Source organism: Anarhichas minor, unplaced genomic scaffold (genome assembly GCF_050575085.1).
Source record: "Anarhichas minor isolate MPS153535 unplaced genomic scaffold, ASM5057508v1 ptg000079l, whole genome shotgun sequence".
Lineage (NCBI taxonomy): Eukaryota > Metazoa > Chordata > Actinopteri > Perciformes > Anarhichadidae > Anarhichas > Anarhichas minor.
Genome location: NW_027466525.1, coordinates 1,636,462 through 1,653,891, shown reverse-complemented (window position 1 = coordinate 1,653,891; position 17,430 = coordinate 1,636,462). Strand labels below are relative to the sequence as shown.

The 17,430-nt window shown below is 42.2% G+C and overlaps 2 protein-coding genes across 2 annotated transcripts in view; both read left to right on the top strand.

Annotated features, from left to right (window-relative positions):
- The first annotated feature begins 800 nt into the window (after window positions 1-800).
- Window positions 801-2,636, top strand: lingo4b (leucine rich repeat and Ig domain containing 4b). The gene has a single exon (XM_076081276.1). The coding sequence runs from the start codon at window positions 825-827 to the stop codon at window positions 2,634-2,636; it is 1,812 nt and encodes a 603-aa protein (XP_075937391.1). The 5' UTR covers window positions 801-824.
- A 7,144-nt stretch (window positions 2,637-9,780) lies between these two features.
- LOC142938003 (semaphorin-7A) overlaps window positions 9,781-17,430 on the top strand; it is a 31,337-nt gene continuing 23,687 nt past the window's right edge. The window contains exons 1-2 of the mRNA XM_076081178.1: window positions 9,781-9,859; window positions 15,384-15,523. Coding sequence (XP_075937293.1) covers window positions 9,781-9,859; window positions 15,384-15,523 — 219 coding nt within the window. The remainder of the gene's footprint in view (window positions 9,860-15,383; window positions 15,524-17,430) is intronic.

Below are 17,430 nucleotides of genomic sequence, written 5' to 3'. Positions count from 1 at the left end.
ATAAATACACTAAAGTCAATTAGAAAAAAAGAAAGTGACAATTTAGAATCTCTGGAAACCCTCCCAAGAAACCTTTATAGATCAGGTTGAACTTATGGAGTTGTTTGTTTGTCCAGAATCATTATTCTAAAACGGTACTAAAATAAAAATAATGAAATAACTAAAAAATAGTTGCGACATACATTACGTTGTGAGGTCAAGTAATCAGCCCATATCACACATTTCTCTCTAAGGGCTTTGCAATCTTTACACCATACTTTACCCACACACTCTTATTTTAAAATTAAAAGTAAGAAAAATATTATAATATAATAGAACCTCTGGAAGAGCAACAGAGTAGCGATGACTCCTCCAGGACAAACAAACATGAAATAGGTCTCGCATATAAAGTGCAGACAAGGTTACCATCTTTACCCGGATCTGTTTACATGTTGTGATACTCTTCACTCTTGTTAAAAGCTGGACTTGATTATTTGCACATTAAGTTGAACACAAAAAGCCATTGTTTCTTTAATTTTGTTCAGACTTTTTTCTTTCTCCGTCTTCTGTCCAGGCCACTCTAAAGGGCATGTTATCGGCGGAACCGCGTCTCTACAGAGGACTTAACTCAAGTCTGATTCCAACTTGACTGCCACTGGTTATGAGAATCTGCACTCCGAGACTGAAACGGTACGCCTTGACACAATTTCTAAACTACATGAAGAAAATAAATGAAATACAAACATGACTTGCTTGGGGTTTTAATAATGTATTTATTTTAAAACATGAGATTAAGTTTAACATTTCTGCATTAATTGTGTGTCTCTTCTTAGGCTGGGGGTAAGATGTTTGTGGAGTCAGTCGTCCGATGGGGGGCTTGGAGCATCCTGTTCCAGTTTGGACCGGGTGTATCTGCAGGAGGCTGTCCTCCACGCTGTGTTTGTCGACCAGAGGCTAAAGAAGTGATCTGCTCTGGCAAACATTTGAACTCAGTGCCGGAGGGCTTTTCCGGTGATGCCAGGCGTTTGGATTTATCTCACAATAAGATTAAGACTGTTGGGCGCCGCCAGTTCTCTGGCCTCCTGCAACTTCAGGAGTTGGATCTCAGTGATAACATAATCTCTATGATTGAGGTGGAGGCTTTCCAGGGCCTACAGAATCTCAGGACGCTTCGGATTAAGACTAACCGACTCAAGATCATCCCAGTTGGGGTGTTTTCTGGCCTGTCCAGTCTACGTCTTCTGGATTTGAGCCAGAATGAAATTCTCGTCTTTCTGGACTATACCTTTAAAGAACTGGTCAACCTGCAAACGCTGGAAGTCGAGGAGAATGATTTGGTCTTCATCTCCCAGCGAGCTTTCTTTGGTCTGCAGAATCTGCAGGAGCTCAATTTAGACCGCAGCAACCTGACCTCCGTTCCTACCGAGGCATTGTCCCAGCTCCAGAGCCTTGTGCGTTTCCGCATGCTACGCCTCACCATTTCTACACTCCCTAACAACGCTTTCCGACGACTACACCGTCTGCGTAGCCTCCTGATAGCAAACTGGCCAGCATTGGACACCGTGGCTAGCAACAGCCTGATTGGTCTTAATTTGACCTCGCTTGTCATCAACAGCTGCAACCTAAGTACTGTTCCTTACTCCGCACTGCGTCACCTGGTGTATCTGCGCTACCTGGACCTGTCCTACAACCCCATCTCTGTTATCCAGGGTAATCTGCTAGGGGACCTCCTAAGACTCCAGGAGTTACACCTAGCAGGGGGGAGTCTGCTACGAATAGAGCCGGGGGCCTTTAGGGGACTGGCCTATTTTCGCATGCTCAATGTGACATTCAATCAGCTCACTACTTTGGAGGAGAGCGTCTTCCACTCTGTGGGGAACCTTCAGGTGCTGCGGTTGGATGGGAATCCCCTAGCATGTGACTGCCGACTTCTCTGGGTGGTCCGTCGCCGATTGCGCTTGAACTTTGATGGACATCAGCCCACTTGTTCGTCTCCTGGTGCAGTGAGACAGCGTGAATTCAGAGACTTCTCCGAGAAGGAGCTCCCCAGGCTGTTTAAATGCCGCCCGGCCCGTGTCATGGACCGCAGGCCGCAGGAGGCGAGAGTAGAGGAGGGCACAACTGTTCACTTCTCCTGTAAAGCCGAGGGGGATCCATTCCCATCCATCACCTGGATCTCATCCCATAAGAATATGGTTACTCCAACAGGACGCATCCGAGTTTTGCCCAATGGTACTCTAGAAGTGCGTTTTGCCCAAGTGCAGGACAGTGGCACATATCAATGCCTGGCGGGCAATGCAGCCGGCAATGACAGCCTGACTGTCGGTTTGTACGTGAAGGGGCTCCCTCGTAACCGTACCATCCCCTTTTTCTCAGAGGAGGGCTGGGTAGAGCCGTCAAACTCCCAAGCCGCCAACTCCTCGGCTCAAATGTCTAAACCATACCCGTTTGACGCAAAGACCCTGATAATCGCCACCACCATGGGCTTCCTGTCTTTCCTCAGCTCAGTGGCCATCTGTTTTGTCTTCATGTTCTTCTGGAGCCAGAGCAAAGGTCAGATCAAGCACACAGCAACTATTGACTTTGTTCCTCGGTCTTCAATGAGTGGTGGAGGGGACGGAGGAGACGGTGGCAGGTTCACCATGAAACTTATTTAAAGCCAAGGAAGAGGTGAAAGGGGCCTCCATATTGACTGTGAGTTTTCCTCTGCAGATGGACCCACGCTGGGACACTCAAGGACAGAGATCTCTATTCAAAGGCCCCCTTTGAAGGCAGCCAGTTTGTTGGGCATGTGCAAGCCCTCTGCTAATTTTAGAGTGGAAAGTTATGTCTCAGCATCCACTTCGCTAACGAATGAATATCTCATGATCTTGGAATAGAAAGATGTTAACAGATTGAAGGCAGAGCTCTCTCATATTTTTTTTGCATTTGTTTTCAGCAACTTTTAATTTAAATAAGCAAATGAACACTTACTTAGCACAGGTCTAATTTTGTATGTAGCATGTAAGTATGAAATAGTTTGAATTTTCACAGATTTTGGAATTAACACATGGAGAGTTTAACACAGGTTTCTGTATTGTCAACATATCAGGTTCTTGTTTAAACATGCATATCATACAAGTGTGTTGTGTGTCTTCACTTGCCAATACAAGCCATGTAAACATTTGCCCTTTTTGACCCTTGGGTTGCTATTTATGCTTAACCACCACATGAGGATCATGTCAAAGACTGTCAATTCAGCATTGGCTGTAAGTGTATGTGACTAAAAAGCTTCTGGTACTTGCAATAAATATATGGAATAGACTAGCCAAATCATTTCAGATCCTCATCTTTATGGTTAAATGTTGGAGCTTTGCAGGATGCTTCAGGTGTGCTGCATTGGAGAGTGGTGTAGCAGTGCAAATGGATGGATAGCGTACCTTAATGTACATAGGAATGTATCCTTTCACATACTCAAAACAAGTTCGTAAAGTCCAAATCGGATCACTGTCTTTCTCTTTTAACATATTATTGTGTCACGTTATTACAACAGATGACTCTCTGTTCCATCAGAAGATGCTATGATTTCTCCTTTTTATATTCAAGAAACCAGGTTTTTTTTTATTCTTTACCCACAGAAATCATTAAGAAATATGTGCCTCAGTAACATTCTCACCGTCGACAGAGAGAATGCTCACCTGATCATTGTTATTTTGTAAATATTAGGTCAAGGGCGTTTGTGTGCGCTGGGTTTATTCCATCACTTTATCTAGTTCTGGGGATTAGTGTCACTCAAATATTGCACTCTTGTATAAACTGTGTAGATGCACTACGCACAAAGCAATGCTTCAGTATAACAGGATGTAAAGGATGCACACATACAGCATTGAGATGTTTTTCATTTGACTTTATTAAATGCCTATATTTAAACCTGCATTGTGTGTGTGGAATGCCTTCAATTGTTTCATATAGATTATTTGGGAATGTTATCAAATTGGGAAAAGACGACTGATCCAATCATCTGAAAACCAATCTCTCATTGGATCTTCTTCTGAAATGACTCAATTGTTGGGAAATTGGCAAGAGTAGGAGACATTTTCTTGCATAACCAAAGCACTTAATCTCTGTGCTGTGAGTCCATTGTGGGGACTTTATGTTTCAATTCGAGACAGGAAGTGGCCCTGTTGCCCCTTTGGAAGACAACAAAGCTACAGCTGGCAGCTAGCCACACAAATGTACGCTTGTCTTTCTGTGAAGACGACGGATTATGTGTGCAGAGGAATACCGCTGTGGCTGTCTGTTTTCTCTCAGAGCCACCCCTGCTGAAACACGAATGGATCTCTTTCGGCATGTACTGTCTCCCCAGCTGCATATTCTTCACTGCTGACTCCGTTAAAAACAGGATATTGCACTTGAAAGTGATAAAACAAACGCTACCCAATGAATTACCGTTGCTTCATCTTAGTGCAGTTTAAAGACCTGCAGTGCTCAGAGTGGATTCAGTGGAGAGAATATCTCTTTGTCCGTCTAATGCAGTTGCCCAGAATAGCAATAATAAAAAAAGAAAGAAAGGAACTGATACTAACGTGTGTGAGCAGAGATTTAAACCCTTTTGGATTACCTCGGCACGTCTCAATCTGTTATGTAGGTCTGTCTGGCGGGTGCTATCCTCCCGACCCTGCTTGGCTGTGGTCATATTATCTATTTTAATACAACTATTTGCTCCCATTGGACAGAAAGCCAAAGGGGCAGATTAAAGTGGTGTTTATAAGCCACTCCCCCCCACCCCCATGACAGGCGTGCACACGCCACCGAAAACATTATGGTCTATTTGCATCTGCTGTTACGTTAGCTTCAAGCTCCTCCTCTGGATTGACGGTAAAGACCAAGCATTGCTTCACAACACAAGATGCATTTTACATTTATGTTGTAGGCATTTGGCTGACACTGTTATCCAGAGTGACGGGGGGAAGAGGACTGAATGATTAGATGACCTCAATTAAGCAGCTGACGGCATGGGTGGCAAAGCTGAGGTGCTGGAAAGCTGGAAATAGAATAATAAGTAAAAAGAAGGAAAACGTATTTATTTGAGCTCATGGTTCATTATTTGAAAATACACTTTTTTATTATTGACTCAAATAAAATTTCTAAGAGCATTTCTCCAAAAATGTCAATGCACAGAATTGTTTGAATAGGAGGTCGGCGCAGAACTGGATCTAGATCTCTATTAATCCTGAAGAAATATTACAATATTCTGGTCTTGAAAATGTCTCAATTAATTGGTCTCTACTGTCGTTATACCTGCTTCTGACTCAGCTGGAGTTGACCTGCACTGGATGAAGGTGGTCTCTACAGCGCTGCAGAGAGGAGATGAGCGGTGACGAGAGGTCCTTGAAAAGATGAGAGAGAGCAGGAAAAGCCTTTCCAGCTGATTTACCGTGACAAAAGTGTGCATGGCTCTACATATTAACTGAAACAAAACCCTCATATAGGGGCTTCAAGGGGGACTTCAGACACAAGGACGTCGCTGCTAGCACAAGAAACAGCTTTTCATTTGTAGTGTGATCAGCAACACGAGCAGCACTTTGGGGATGTAAATGTTGGATGGATGAATAATGAAAAGATACCCACCACTAGTGGGGAAAAGCAATGTTAATTTAGGCCTCAGCATGGTGCCACAGAAAAGGTCATGTTGTAAAGGGGTTAAGATCCACACTGTCAGACCTGCTTCACCCTTCAGTCTGAGCTGAACTCAGCTGTGCTCAGACTCAGCTGTGCGTTTAGCTGAATGCTAATTGTGATGAAGTTCTAAGCCATTTGGTAGATCAGTTGAAATAAACTTCCATATACTAAGTTGGGTGTGGGTAGACATTTTTGTTTATTGTCATTTCGTCGTGGTTTTGGCTGGTCAAGTAGATATTTATTTGTGTGCATTTGGATGTTATTTGACAGGTAAGTTATGGTTTTTTGGGATGCATTTATGTACATATATAATTTGCCTCTCATTCACACACACACACACACACACACACACACACACATACACACACACACACACACACACACACACACACACAAACAAACACACAGTTGTGTTTACGTCACTTCAGAGGACATCGCATTGGCTTACATTTATTTCCTGGAGACTTACCCTAAACCATAACCGCATTGGGAACAATTCGGGGTTCATTGTGTTTCCTGCGGACAGTGACATGACACAGCTGTCATTAGTATTTTAGCCACGCCCTGTCTGAAGTTTCTATCTTCATATGAACACCCAGAAAACAAAATGGCTAGAGTTCAGTCATTACTCCTGCCACTGCTTGTCAAATGATCCTGCAGGCTCGGTACATAGAGTGCTGCAGGAATGAGTCCTAAACCCAGAAATGAGTCAGCATATTCACACTTCCACTTCCCTCTTCTCGAAGTCAACGGGTTTTTTTGATGGGTATTTGGATAGATGACTGAAATAAGGTCTTTGATTAACAAACTCTTAAGAGATTTTGACGATTTGTTCTACGATATGAAATATGTCAGTGAAAACCCCAGTGGGAACCAGTGCGAAGCTAACTTCTGGATTGGCCTACAAAAATACGCCGCCTCTGCGGTATACTCTGTACAATTCCTATTGTGCTATGTCTTGGTTTTCCCTACAGGCTACCCCTAACACAATAGGACATGTGGAGCTTTTGGTCGCACTTAAAAAAAAGGTCAGAGAATCACCAAACACAGGTTTCATCCTCTTTGGAGGTTTTGGTTATCTAAATGGTAACTTTTGTTTAAATAGCCTTGATGGAATTCTGTCTCACCAGCTTTATGAAGTAACCTGTTACTTATATCTGTGTTTGTATTGGTATATATTACCTCACTTCATTACTGTGAATCAGAAATAACTGAAGCAAAACTCCAGAATTCATCGTGTTAAAACCATGAAATTGTTGTATATTCACATTATCATCCTGCAGTCCTATGGTTTGTACCAGCAAGTGGTGCTAAACCTACAAATATAAGGGATCCATTACATATAACAACCACTTACCAATTTGCACCAATTAGCTTTAAGTGTTTTGTGAGTAAATAGAAGTCAGGAGTGATAAGCTTAAGATGCCTTTAGCCTGATTGGGTTTTGGATAAAAGAGAAAAGTCTTAAGTTCATTAGAAAGAAGAGCACCTTCATTTATCCACTTTATAATTGCCGCCTATGCTTGGTCACCTCTTTTCAATCATGATGTATAATCAGTCCATCCATTATCTTTATCAGCTTATACTGTTCAGGATCACTGTTTTGTTACTTTTGAGGTGAGTAACCGGCCTCAGCTTGGCTGCACAGGCAGGTAACACCATGTTTACAATCGTATCATTTAGCGCATTGCTGATGTAAAGAATCACGTAACAGCATTAGATAATAAGTGTTTTTAATGTTGGTAGGGAGGCGATTGTTTGAATTTGGATCACAGATTTTTTACCTTCAATCATTATAAACAACAAAAAAGATTGAATGATGATGATTGCTGCACTGGATGCAAACTACTACTGCATGAAGTCATCTTCTTGTAACCTTTGGGAAAGAGTACATCAGGTGATTTCACCATAAAACCATAAAACCTTCCACCACAGACAGCCGATGGATGCGGTACGCTGCTGGATGAGACGGAACGCTGCTGTCGTAATGATTTAGGAGGTGAAATCATCAGCTTGGAGTGCTGAAACACAGATTGAAACCCTTGCTTTTGCTGCCATCTAGTGGTGAAAATACCCCCCACCTCAGCACTACACTGACTCCATACAAAATGACATCACTGTTGAGTGAGGTCATATGTGCAACAGACTTGAAATAAAGGTTTCATCACCATTTAGGAAGCGACTGATGTTAACCCAGTAAGCAAGGCGAGTAGAAAGAGAGGAAGAGGGTCAATGCTGTGACGAACACATCTAACTAATACTTATCGGGCACTCTGTCAATCATTTTAAAGGAGACAGAAGACAGATTTCCTGATGTGCTTTGTCTATTTTAGTTTTACAAAATATGCAAATCAACTGTATCTGTTTTTTTCCCTTTCTCAGATGACATTTAATAATGTTTTCAGAAGAAGTTGTTGATGAAAATCATCATATAACTTAGGATTGAACTGAACACATTTCGATTCACAAGTAAACCGTTTATATAACTTGTTATGTGAAACACATTCTTCGGAAGTGATCAGCGTGCGCCAGACACATTGTAATAAATCAAAAACAAAACAGTTCCCGTACATGAATCGACCCAAAACTTGACCCAAACGAGGTCATGAGGGCATGACATAATGAAGAGACCAGATGTGCTTTGTTTTTGGTTCAACGGACTGGTTTGATTGGTGGAAAGTAACTTAAGGGGGGTGAATCTTGACTATAAAAGTGATCTGTGAAAAGTAATACTTTGGATTTGTTATGATTTGCTAAACTCGTTGTATGTTGGGCGTGTGCAAATTAAAAACACTTCAAGCTCCAAGCGGTAGTCCTTGTTAGTTAAATGTGTTGATAGGATGAAGGTTATTAAGGGTACCAAATCTCTCTGTGAAGCTTTTATAGCATGCATGATTGAGGTAGACTGTGTGACGTAATGAATAAGTGTGAATGAGTAACAGGACTGAATTTGAATCCCTGTAGAGTTTGAGGGGTTGACATCCCTCACTGAACTCAAAGGTGTTGATTTAAGGAGCAACATTAAGAGATGATTAAAGCATTTAAAGTATGTTTATGAAAGGTAAATTGCCAACACCCCCCAGTGGGTGTTTTTTTTTACAGGTTTGTTTCGAGGACCCACCTGTGTGTGACAAATACTTTGCTTTGTGAATTGAGGAAATGCTAGAATGTCTCTCCATTTTTCAAAATAGCCTCATGCTGTTTTTCTCCCAAATGTCTCATAGACACTCGGTTGAGGCTTTGGATGGTGCAATGTCCTGTAAATGGAAGCATCTGTGTAGTTGCTTCCACTAACAGGCATTCACTGCTTAGAGTGGTTGAATTCATCAAATTTGAGTCAATTTACTTTCACAAATGCAAACGAATGCAGCAGAGCCAAAGTGCTGATTCATTCCCATTCAGGCTCTCAGGCACTATTGACACATATTGATTAGACATTACAGACGCAGTTGCCGAGGCGTTATCATTGTTGGCTGAGGTGTTGTGTGCAAAAAAAACATATTCCAGAGAATAAAATATTGTATCATAATGTCCTGTAATATGTAGTCATTCTGTAAATGCATAAGGAAGTGTTATTGCTGATGTTGTTAATATTTCAGTAGATTTAGAAAATAAGACATTTATCAAAAAACTGGAAGAAAAACTGATGTGATCTTCAGTGTATGAGCGGATGTATAATAGAAAAAAAGGAATGAAAAACAAGATGAGTGACATGATTTCAATCTGTGGAAATCATCTTCTGACCACCAGCAACAGGTTTGATGCATAATCCCACACGCCTGTAATCATAAACCTTTTATTTTTTTTGCAATCCCATTTTTCATTCCTGCGTCCCTGCTGCTGAAAAGGCTACACTCCTCCCCCCCCCCCCCCCCCCCCCCCCCCCCCCAGCTCTGCTGTTTGTTTCCGAGGTGGAGCCTGATACCCCGACTTCTCCAAACTGAACTGCCTGGCGAAGGAGACGGACAAGAAAGGACTTGGACCAGCAGTCGGTGGCACAGATCTGGGACGCAGCAGATCAGGAAAGGGACCAAAAAAAGAAGGCGACTGGAAGGAAGAAGAAGGATTTTGTGGAGCGCTTCGTACGGTTTACTTATATTTTTTCACAAACCGGTTACACGCGGAGGAGCTTCAAGAAAGATGAATTATTTCATCCTGCTGTCGCTTTTTGCAACGACTATCGCCGGAAAGTCACCTCGGCTGAAATTTGTTTTGCACGGTAGGGAGCTGTATTTTTACCTTTTATTTGACCATCTTTTATTGTTTTCTTTATGTCACCAAGCATGTTTTATTAATGTGTATGGTGAGTAATGGACCAATGAATGGGTGAATGGATGGACGGATGAGTGAATACAGTGAGAGTTTCGAGGTGATGAAGCCAGTTATTTTCCAGTTCCCCTCCTAACCTATGTTGTTTTGTCCTTTGCGAAAGATGCACAGACAGCACCAATGAAGCCATATTGGCGGGGTTACCTCTGGATTAATGTCCTAAAACGCCGCCCTCCCCCCACTGACCGAGTAGTAAATTACGCACTCCAGCATTCAGGCCGCGCACACATGTTCACAGGCGATAACAGGGTGAACATCTGGAGTAAAAATTAATTCGGCTGTTAACACAATATGTTACTGTTACCGGGGTGTTTTCTTTGCCAGCTCGGTCTTTTGTTTCCTTTCAATTTCCAGTTTGCATTGTGTGCACATTCGCGCACAGGCACATTTGAATGATTTGGATGTGATTTGTGCAACTCGTGGCTTTTCTGTTGGTCATTTTGACAACTTGTATGTTTATTTCCGCGCACTGCATGATCACTGCGTGCTCGTCTTCTAAATGCGCCGTCGCTGGTTGTGTCACTTAGGTGCACACAGGCTTTAATTGGCGACCGTCCAGCCTGGTCTCCAGGCGCACCGATAAACCCAGAGGCACTTAAATACAACCTTCTGGAGTAACATGGCCGCCTGTCCGCCCTCGAACACACCGCGAGCCCTTTAAACAGCCGCGTGCCCCCCGCCACAAAGCATCGTTATTGTGAAATATGACTCTTTGGAGGTTGACACACTGGAGCTCCTCCGTCCTTGCGGAGCTGCAATGCGGGACACGGCAGCTGCTTCACACTGCAGCAGAGGAGCCCAGCTCCGCGGCAGAGATGGTTGTAAATATAAATATATGATGCACATTTACACATATACAAACATGGGGGGGGGGGGGGGGGGGGGGGAATAGAACGGAAAATTCCATGCCGATTCCTAGTTATCTATTCCACTCACGCCTTTTTTTCACCTCACACACTCCTCTAATGTATTCAGCAATCAGCAGAGATGGGGGCTGTGTGTCTCAAGTTATCTGTATCTCTATCTCTCCCCTCCCCGCTGATAAGCACAGTACAAAACGCACAAGATGACGGCCCCGAACGTGCAAGTCATATCAATCAATCTCGTTGTTATGCAATTCCAGGTTGAGCTTGAATGTCTGTCATTGGGGCATGCAGGCGCGTACACAGGCGCGTACACACGCACACAGATAGAACACTGTCAGAAAAAAAATCCATCAAAGGCGCAGTTTGAGCCTGAAGTGCAAAAGCTTCACAACAAGATGCTGGAGCTGTTTCAGAGCTGGCACGGTTTCAGCACCGCGGACAGCGCCGGTGTCCTCAGACGGAAGAGGGTCCCCACTTCACATGTTTGTGCCAGATGGGGACATTTGTACCATCAAGGGACTTTTTCAGGGCTAAAACCTGGTTTTAAGATTCAGGTTAAAATTGGGTTTAGTTTATGGTAAGATATGCTGTGATGGCTGAATGTATCGTAGGGGCTGGGGGATGCATTACATTGTATTAATTTGGCAGACACTTTTGCCCGGAGCTATTACAATAAGTGCATTAAACCTCAGTAGGAACAAGACGTCATCAGAAATCCCAAGTGCATTCCTCCCAAACAAACAACTAAGGGCATACTAGTACAATAAATTATACCCTCATGGCAGTTGTAATTTTCAGGGCTTTTTAAACAGAGTCTAGTCTACCTTTATTTATACAAATTGGATATTTCACCTCTCAGTATGATTCAATGCAATTCAGCATCAACATAAACAACAGCCTCCAAGATGACCATTACGTTGAATCAACACCTAAAACAGTCAACACAAAGGGATCCTGACTGTACAACCTCAATAGATATTGGATGTATTGCAAGTGTTGTATTAGACGACACTAGTTTTAGACAGGTGTACTGGAGTGTAGGCTGATATACTGTAAAAAATAGATATGAAATAAAAACAGACCATATAAGGACAAGTAATAAATCATATAGATTAATATTAATACAAAAAAAGTTGTAAGAGCAGCAATTACCGCCACTTTTGGGCTAATCACGTTTGACATATTATCTCCATATGAAGTTGATATGGTGTATGTGTTGGAAAACATTGCTTATTCACACATCAGGTGGACAAAGAGCACCATTAGCACTCATTTGGAGGCATGTTTTTGTCTGCCTGATTCATTTACTTTACTGCCTTTTTTAGCTCTGTTTGGTTTCTCAGCAAAAGTGTCTCTTGAGCAGCTAAATGCTCCTCTATGTTCACCAGCTAGTCCCCGACTTGTGTCTGTGTGCTGTTTGGTGCTGAGCAGGTTGCATAAAGTATTAGAGCGTTTTCCCTGTAATCTGCTGACGGTGAGACACGACCAAACCAGTAAAGTTCTAGGCCCGGAAACCAAAACAATGGGCTGAAAGATGCTAAAAAGCTCAGAGGAAAGGAACTGCAGAGTTGAGTGATAATACTCTGTGGGTTCATTGAGAATGGTCGTCAAAGTTGGGATCTTTTCTTCTTTAAGGGTCGATATGATCATAGTGAATAAGGTGAGAGGAAATGAAAGTCTGCCTTACTTCACTGTGCGTTATATGCACACACCTTCTTTTGAATATGTCTGCTTAGGAGTGACACGAATATCAAAAGACAGAGAGAAGCATAGCAGGACAAACACAAGGAGATCATCTAAATCTGAGCCATAAAAGGGAAGAAAGAGGAGAGACATGGAGACCTGTATGCAAAGGTAGAGACAGAGAGGGTGAGTGAAGGACTGAAAGAGAGACAACAGCTCATCTCACGACTACTTTGACATCTACGGCTGCATCCTGAATATCAGAACATTTCGCCAAAGTTCAGGCATCGCTTGTGTTGACCTTCTCTCTCGCTACACCTCGAAACACTTGAACCGGAAGCCTGAAAGATGTTCTTGTTAGGTTCATAATGGAGGACCTTGGGGTCCATCTAAACAACATATTTGCAGTGAAATATTCCATGTAAGTTAAACAGCAGCCATTATATGATGCCAGAACAGAAAGAACTTCAGAAGCTTTGAGATCAAAACCCCTTTGACTTTGCCTCTGCTGGTTTTTTTCCAACATCTAGAATGCTTTATTCATGCCGTAAAAGTGGAAGCTATTCCCAAAGCTAACATCTGTGCTTTACTCTTTTTTAATTAGCACATTTCTTAGTGCAATTAGGAATTTGTTTCTATAAAAGTGACTCACGAATTTCAATATGTTTTAACTTCATTCAAGGATCCCGTGCTCCTCTGAGGGGAAGGGAACTCTACAACTCGTGAGTTTAATGAAGCCCTCTTTTTGAAAAACAAGCTAAAAAACAAGGCTGTTTTTCTTGTTTCCTGAAAAGCTGACCTTTTTAAAAATTCAAGGTTTTTACCCAACAGCAACGATTAAATGTCTAAGGAAAGAAGGAAAGGGAACATGCTCACAAATAGGGAGTGCAAGTGAGACGCTAGGAGTTCAAATTGCATCCAGAATGTGAAATTTCCAACATCTTCTTCCTGGGAGTGAGAACACGTTGACATTACAGTATACTGTATGTGTGAACCTTTTGACGCGGTGTTAAGGAAGACATGGAATAAGGACTGAACCTTCTGTCCCAGCTGCGTTCTTCTGTTTGTTTAAAGAAATGGGACAGCTTCTCTGATACTTTCTTTATTCAGGGCTAGATGGAGGAGGAGCTTAACCTCTATGGTACAACGAGAGTTTGTTTGTGTGTCACATTTAATGTTGCTTATCTTCATCTTGGTTTGTGCCTTGAGGCCTAACAGACATTTTAATGTATTTGTCTTCCTCCTCAAACATGTTCAAAGCTTTCTTTTTGGAATTTTTGAACTTACATTGTTTACATTCCATCGCAGTCTTCTTCCTTTCTACCTCTCACTCAGTGACCTCCACTGAAGAAACATCAATTAGACTCGAGGGGCCACTGTTTCCATAGAAACTTAGTTGGTTGGCTAGCAACCCGTACCAGCGATCACCACCGCTTCATCCCGGCTTTTCTGTCTTCTTGTGTTTCAGGGATGAGAAGAAAATCACTACAAATACAATGTAACCAATAACTGTGACCGCGTAATCACCTCTTGTCATTATTAGCGTCTCTATTTACATTGAGACACAGAGAGCAAAATGCATCATTAGTTGTGGATTACATTTTGATCTCATGATGTGTTTTTGCTGAAGATGAAAGGGGAAAATGAAAGCTTGTTTTCTGGCGCTCAGATTTGACACCGTATCATCTGTAGAACTGTTCCGTTCTATATTGTCAGAAGCTCGAACAGGTAGCCGGCTGGTTTGCTTCAAAGCTTTTAAGCTCTTCAGACTGGAATTTACTGAAATGTCTCTCTGCAAAATAAATGGAGGAACGTAGTTCTGGAGCAGAGACGGAATGAAAGGAAAAGGCTGGCAGGCCTATTAAAGGGATTGAAACTTTGATGTTTTATAAATCCATCTGTGAATATTAGCATTCATTATCAGACATGACAGATCTTTTTGAAGAACTATTTTATATCTTCACCATGACTTTTAGTACATATTCTGCATGTAACCAACATCTTTCTAAATAGTAACCGTGATTTCATCTATTTTCAAAAGCTAACACAGTGTCAGTGTAGGTAAGTGTGAGTCTGATTGGATGGATGAATCAGAAATAACATATTGTACTTCTGAGTCTTCTGGAGGTGTCCCGAGAGTGAGTCAACCAAGCTTCTCTGATGGCATTTGCCCACAGGATCATTGTAGTGATATTTATGCTCCAACCAAATGCCCTTTTCCTCTAACACCCAAGCCAGGTGTCTGTAAAGGCTCCGTGTTTAATCTAAAACCACAAAGGGCAGCAGCGTCGGGTTTTTGTTAAATCAAACCAGTTCACGTCCAGGAGCAGTCGAGCTGGCTCTTTTATATCGACGGTAGATTACATGTAGATTCAAATCCTGAGGTTTGGCTCTTTGCCATCAGGGCTCAGGCCGGTTAAATCTGGATCACCACTTTAAATAACTTCCCAAAATCTCAATTTTGCTATTATGCATTGACATTTTGTGACTGCTTTTGACCTGCACTTTATGCTTCTGTTTTTATTGCAGCACCGTGTTGTTGTTTATTTGCTTTAGCTGTTGATTGGACTGATTTCCTATCATTTAACAAAGTGCTTTTTTAACTGGGATTGGGAAAATGTCTGTATATGAATTGACATAGTAGTAGTAATAGTTAGTAACAGCAGAAGTAGTGTTATGTTATTGAAATCCAAAATGGTTGCTGTTGTTGTTTTTTTGTCTAAGTTCATTTATATTAATCTAACTTCATTACCACAGGGCACATTTTCATTGCACAAACATTTGAACGATTAAAACAACAACATACTCAAGCAAAGCCCTCGGCTGCCAGCTCATCTCTCTAATATACATTGTTGTGATCCACAGAGGCCTCCAGGTTCCACTTCAACAAACCTGAGAACTACATCAGCATGTACCACCAGGAAGGGAGCGACACGCTGTACGTGGGCGGCCAGGCCATGATCTACATGGTGACGTTCACTAACAGAGGGGTCCGCGACCTGGAGGTATGCTTCACTTTTAGCTGTGTTTGCTGTCTGGTACGCAGACAGGGATTCACTCTCTCAGCTCCAGACAGTCTTTTGTAACGGGCAACCACTCTGCTGCCAAGTAGAGAGGTTATAACACCAGCTGAAATACTAACTACTGTCTTTGAGTCAGTCCACTTTTAAAACCACTTTGGCAGCAAAGCAATGTTTGGAAGTGCTGTTCGTACATTCAACTTAAAGCCTTTACACACGGGGGGCTTTTTGTTAGTAATTTCATACAGAACGTAAATATTATGCAGCAAAAAAGCAATTTTCCTGTAATGATGTGATTTTTCTGAGCTTTCAAACAGCTAATAAAGGAAATAACCAATCATATACAATTTGTACACAATAGTGTACAACAACAACGGGAGGCTCCGTAGTCCGAACCAAGACGGCAAACTTTATTACTCTTGACAAAGGCAGCACAGACCAGATCTACTCCTTCTTTTCATTCCTTTCACAATAAAAGCCTTGGACATATGCAGTGGATAATTGTTTATCAGAAGGAACTAAAATCCAAATTTTGCTCAAAGAAAACTCAATAACAAACCTTAAAGTAGTTTAGGCTTTACAACAATTTTGCAAATTCAGTTAGAATAGTTTTGATGGAAAATATTTGCAGGTGAGAATTCCAGATTTTTGTGTTGTTCAAGTCACGCCCACGGAGTGTAATAAGCAGCAGGGACCTGAAGGTTGAACCTGTTGCCTGTTTGAACCTCCTCACAGGGCTGTGTGGGCGTGTACAGCGTGTGCTTGATTGACATCTCCAGAAGTAAATAGAATCGTTACAGCATGTAATCAGCCTCTAACAAAACTTTCTGCATTTCTGTTTGTGTACCGAGTAAACAAATGTATGAATTTGTGAGGTGTGGGTAGGTGTGTTTTTGAACTTTGCGAGGGTTGTTAAAAAACACTGTTTGCCAGTCTCTGCTGGACAACAGCAAATATAGTCGGCCTCCTGCTGTGAACGGGGACACAGGGAGCCGGAGAGGGCAGAGCGAGAGACGAGGCGGCCGGCCTGCCGCTGACCCAGTTCAGCAGCTGAGGGCAGAGGAAGTGGGATCATGCAGACATTAATGAAGCTACACATATCTCTCTCCCTGTGAGGAAAGAAAACATCATTCACTAAACGAATGACGTCGAAATATAGGTTGAAGATTACACAGTGTGTCAGCACTGACTAGCCTGACAAATTGAAGAGACTGTAAGCTCCGCGTTTCATCCACATATGACTATGCTCTAATTTTGGGAACGATTGCTGGCTCAGTGTTGGGTTTTTCCTCAGTGGAGACGAGAAGACATTGAGGGACTGTTTTGATGTTTGATGCCGTGTTTTCTTACTCACACGCTTAAGTGACAGTTTGTCAGGAGTTATTTCCAGAGCAGGTTAGTTCAGCGGAGCATAAGAATGTTCCTTACAGCATCAACAGAAGCATCAACAGAAGCATGAGAGAGCAAGGGTATATTTTGTGAGATTACACAATTGTAGTGTGAGATATTTAATATTAAAGGGTCACTCAACTCAGTTATGTACTTTGCAATGGAGAAACAGTGCTGGATTGACTGAGGGGCACATCACTTTTCAGCAGTTTACTCTGAAGGATAAGTTCAGTCCGCCTCATTCATGGCCGTTCTTTATGGCGTTTTTGAAAATAAATGTGACTGTGAATGCGTCTGAGTAATGCCAAGTACACGAGGCAGGTTGTACACAGGCAACAAGGACATAAAGGACACATTTAATGCGATAATAAATGATTGAATGCAGCGAACATCACATAGAGGTGTCAGCTAAGAAAGTCTGTGTTTTCTGTGAGGGTTGTGTATCATCAACTACGGCGAGGTCGCGGTTTTTCTTGCTGAAACAGGCCAGTGTGAAAGAAGTT

Coding starts and splice junctions, on each gene's coding strand:
- lingo4b (XM_076081276.1), top strand. CDS start 825: ATGTTTGTGGAGTCAGTCGTCCGATGGGGGGCTTGGAGCATCCTGTTC.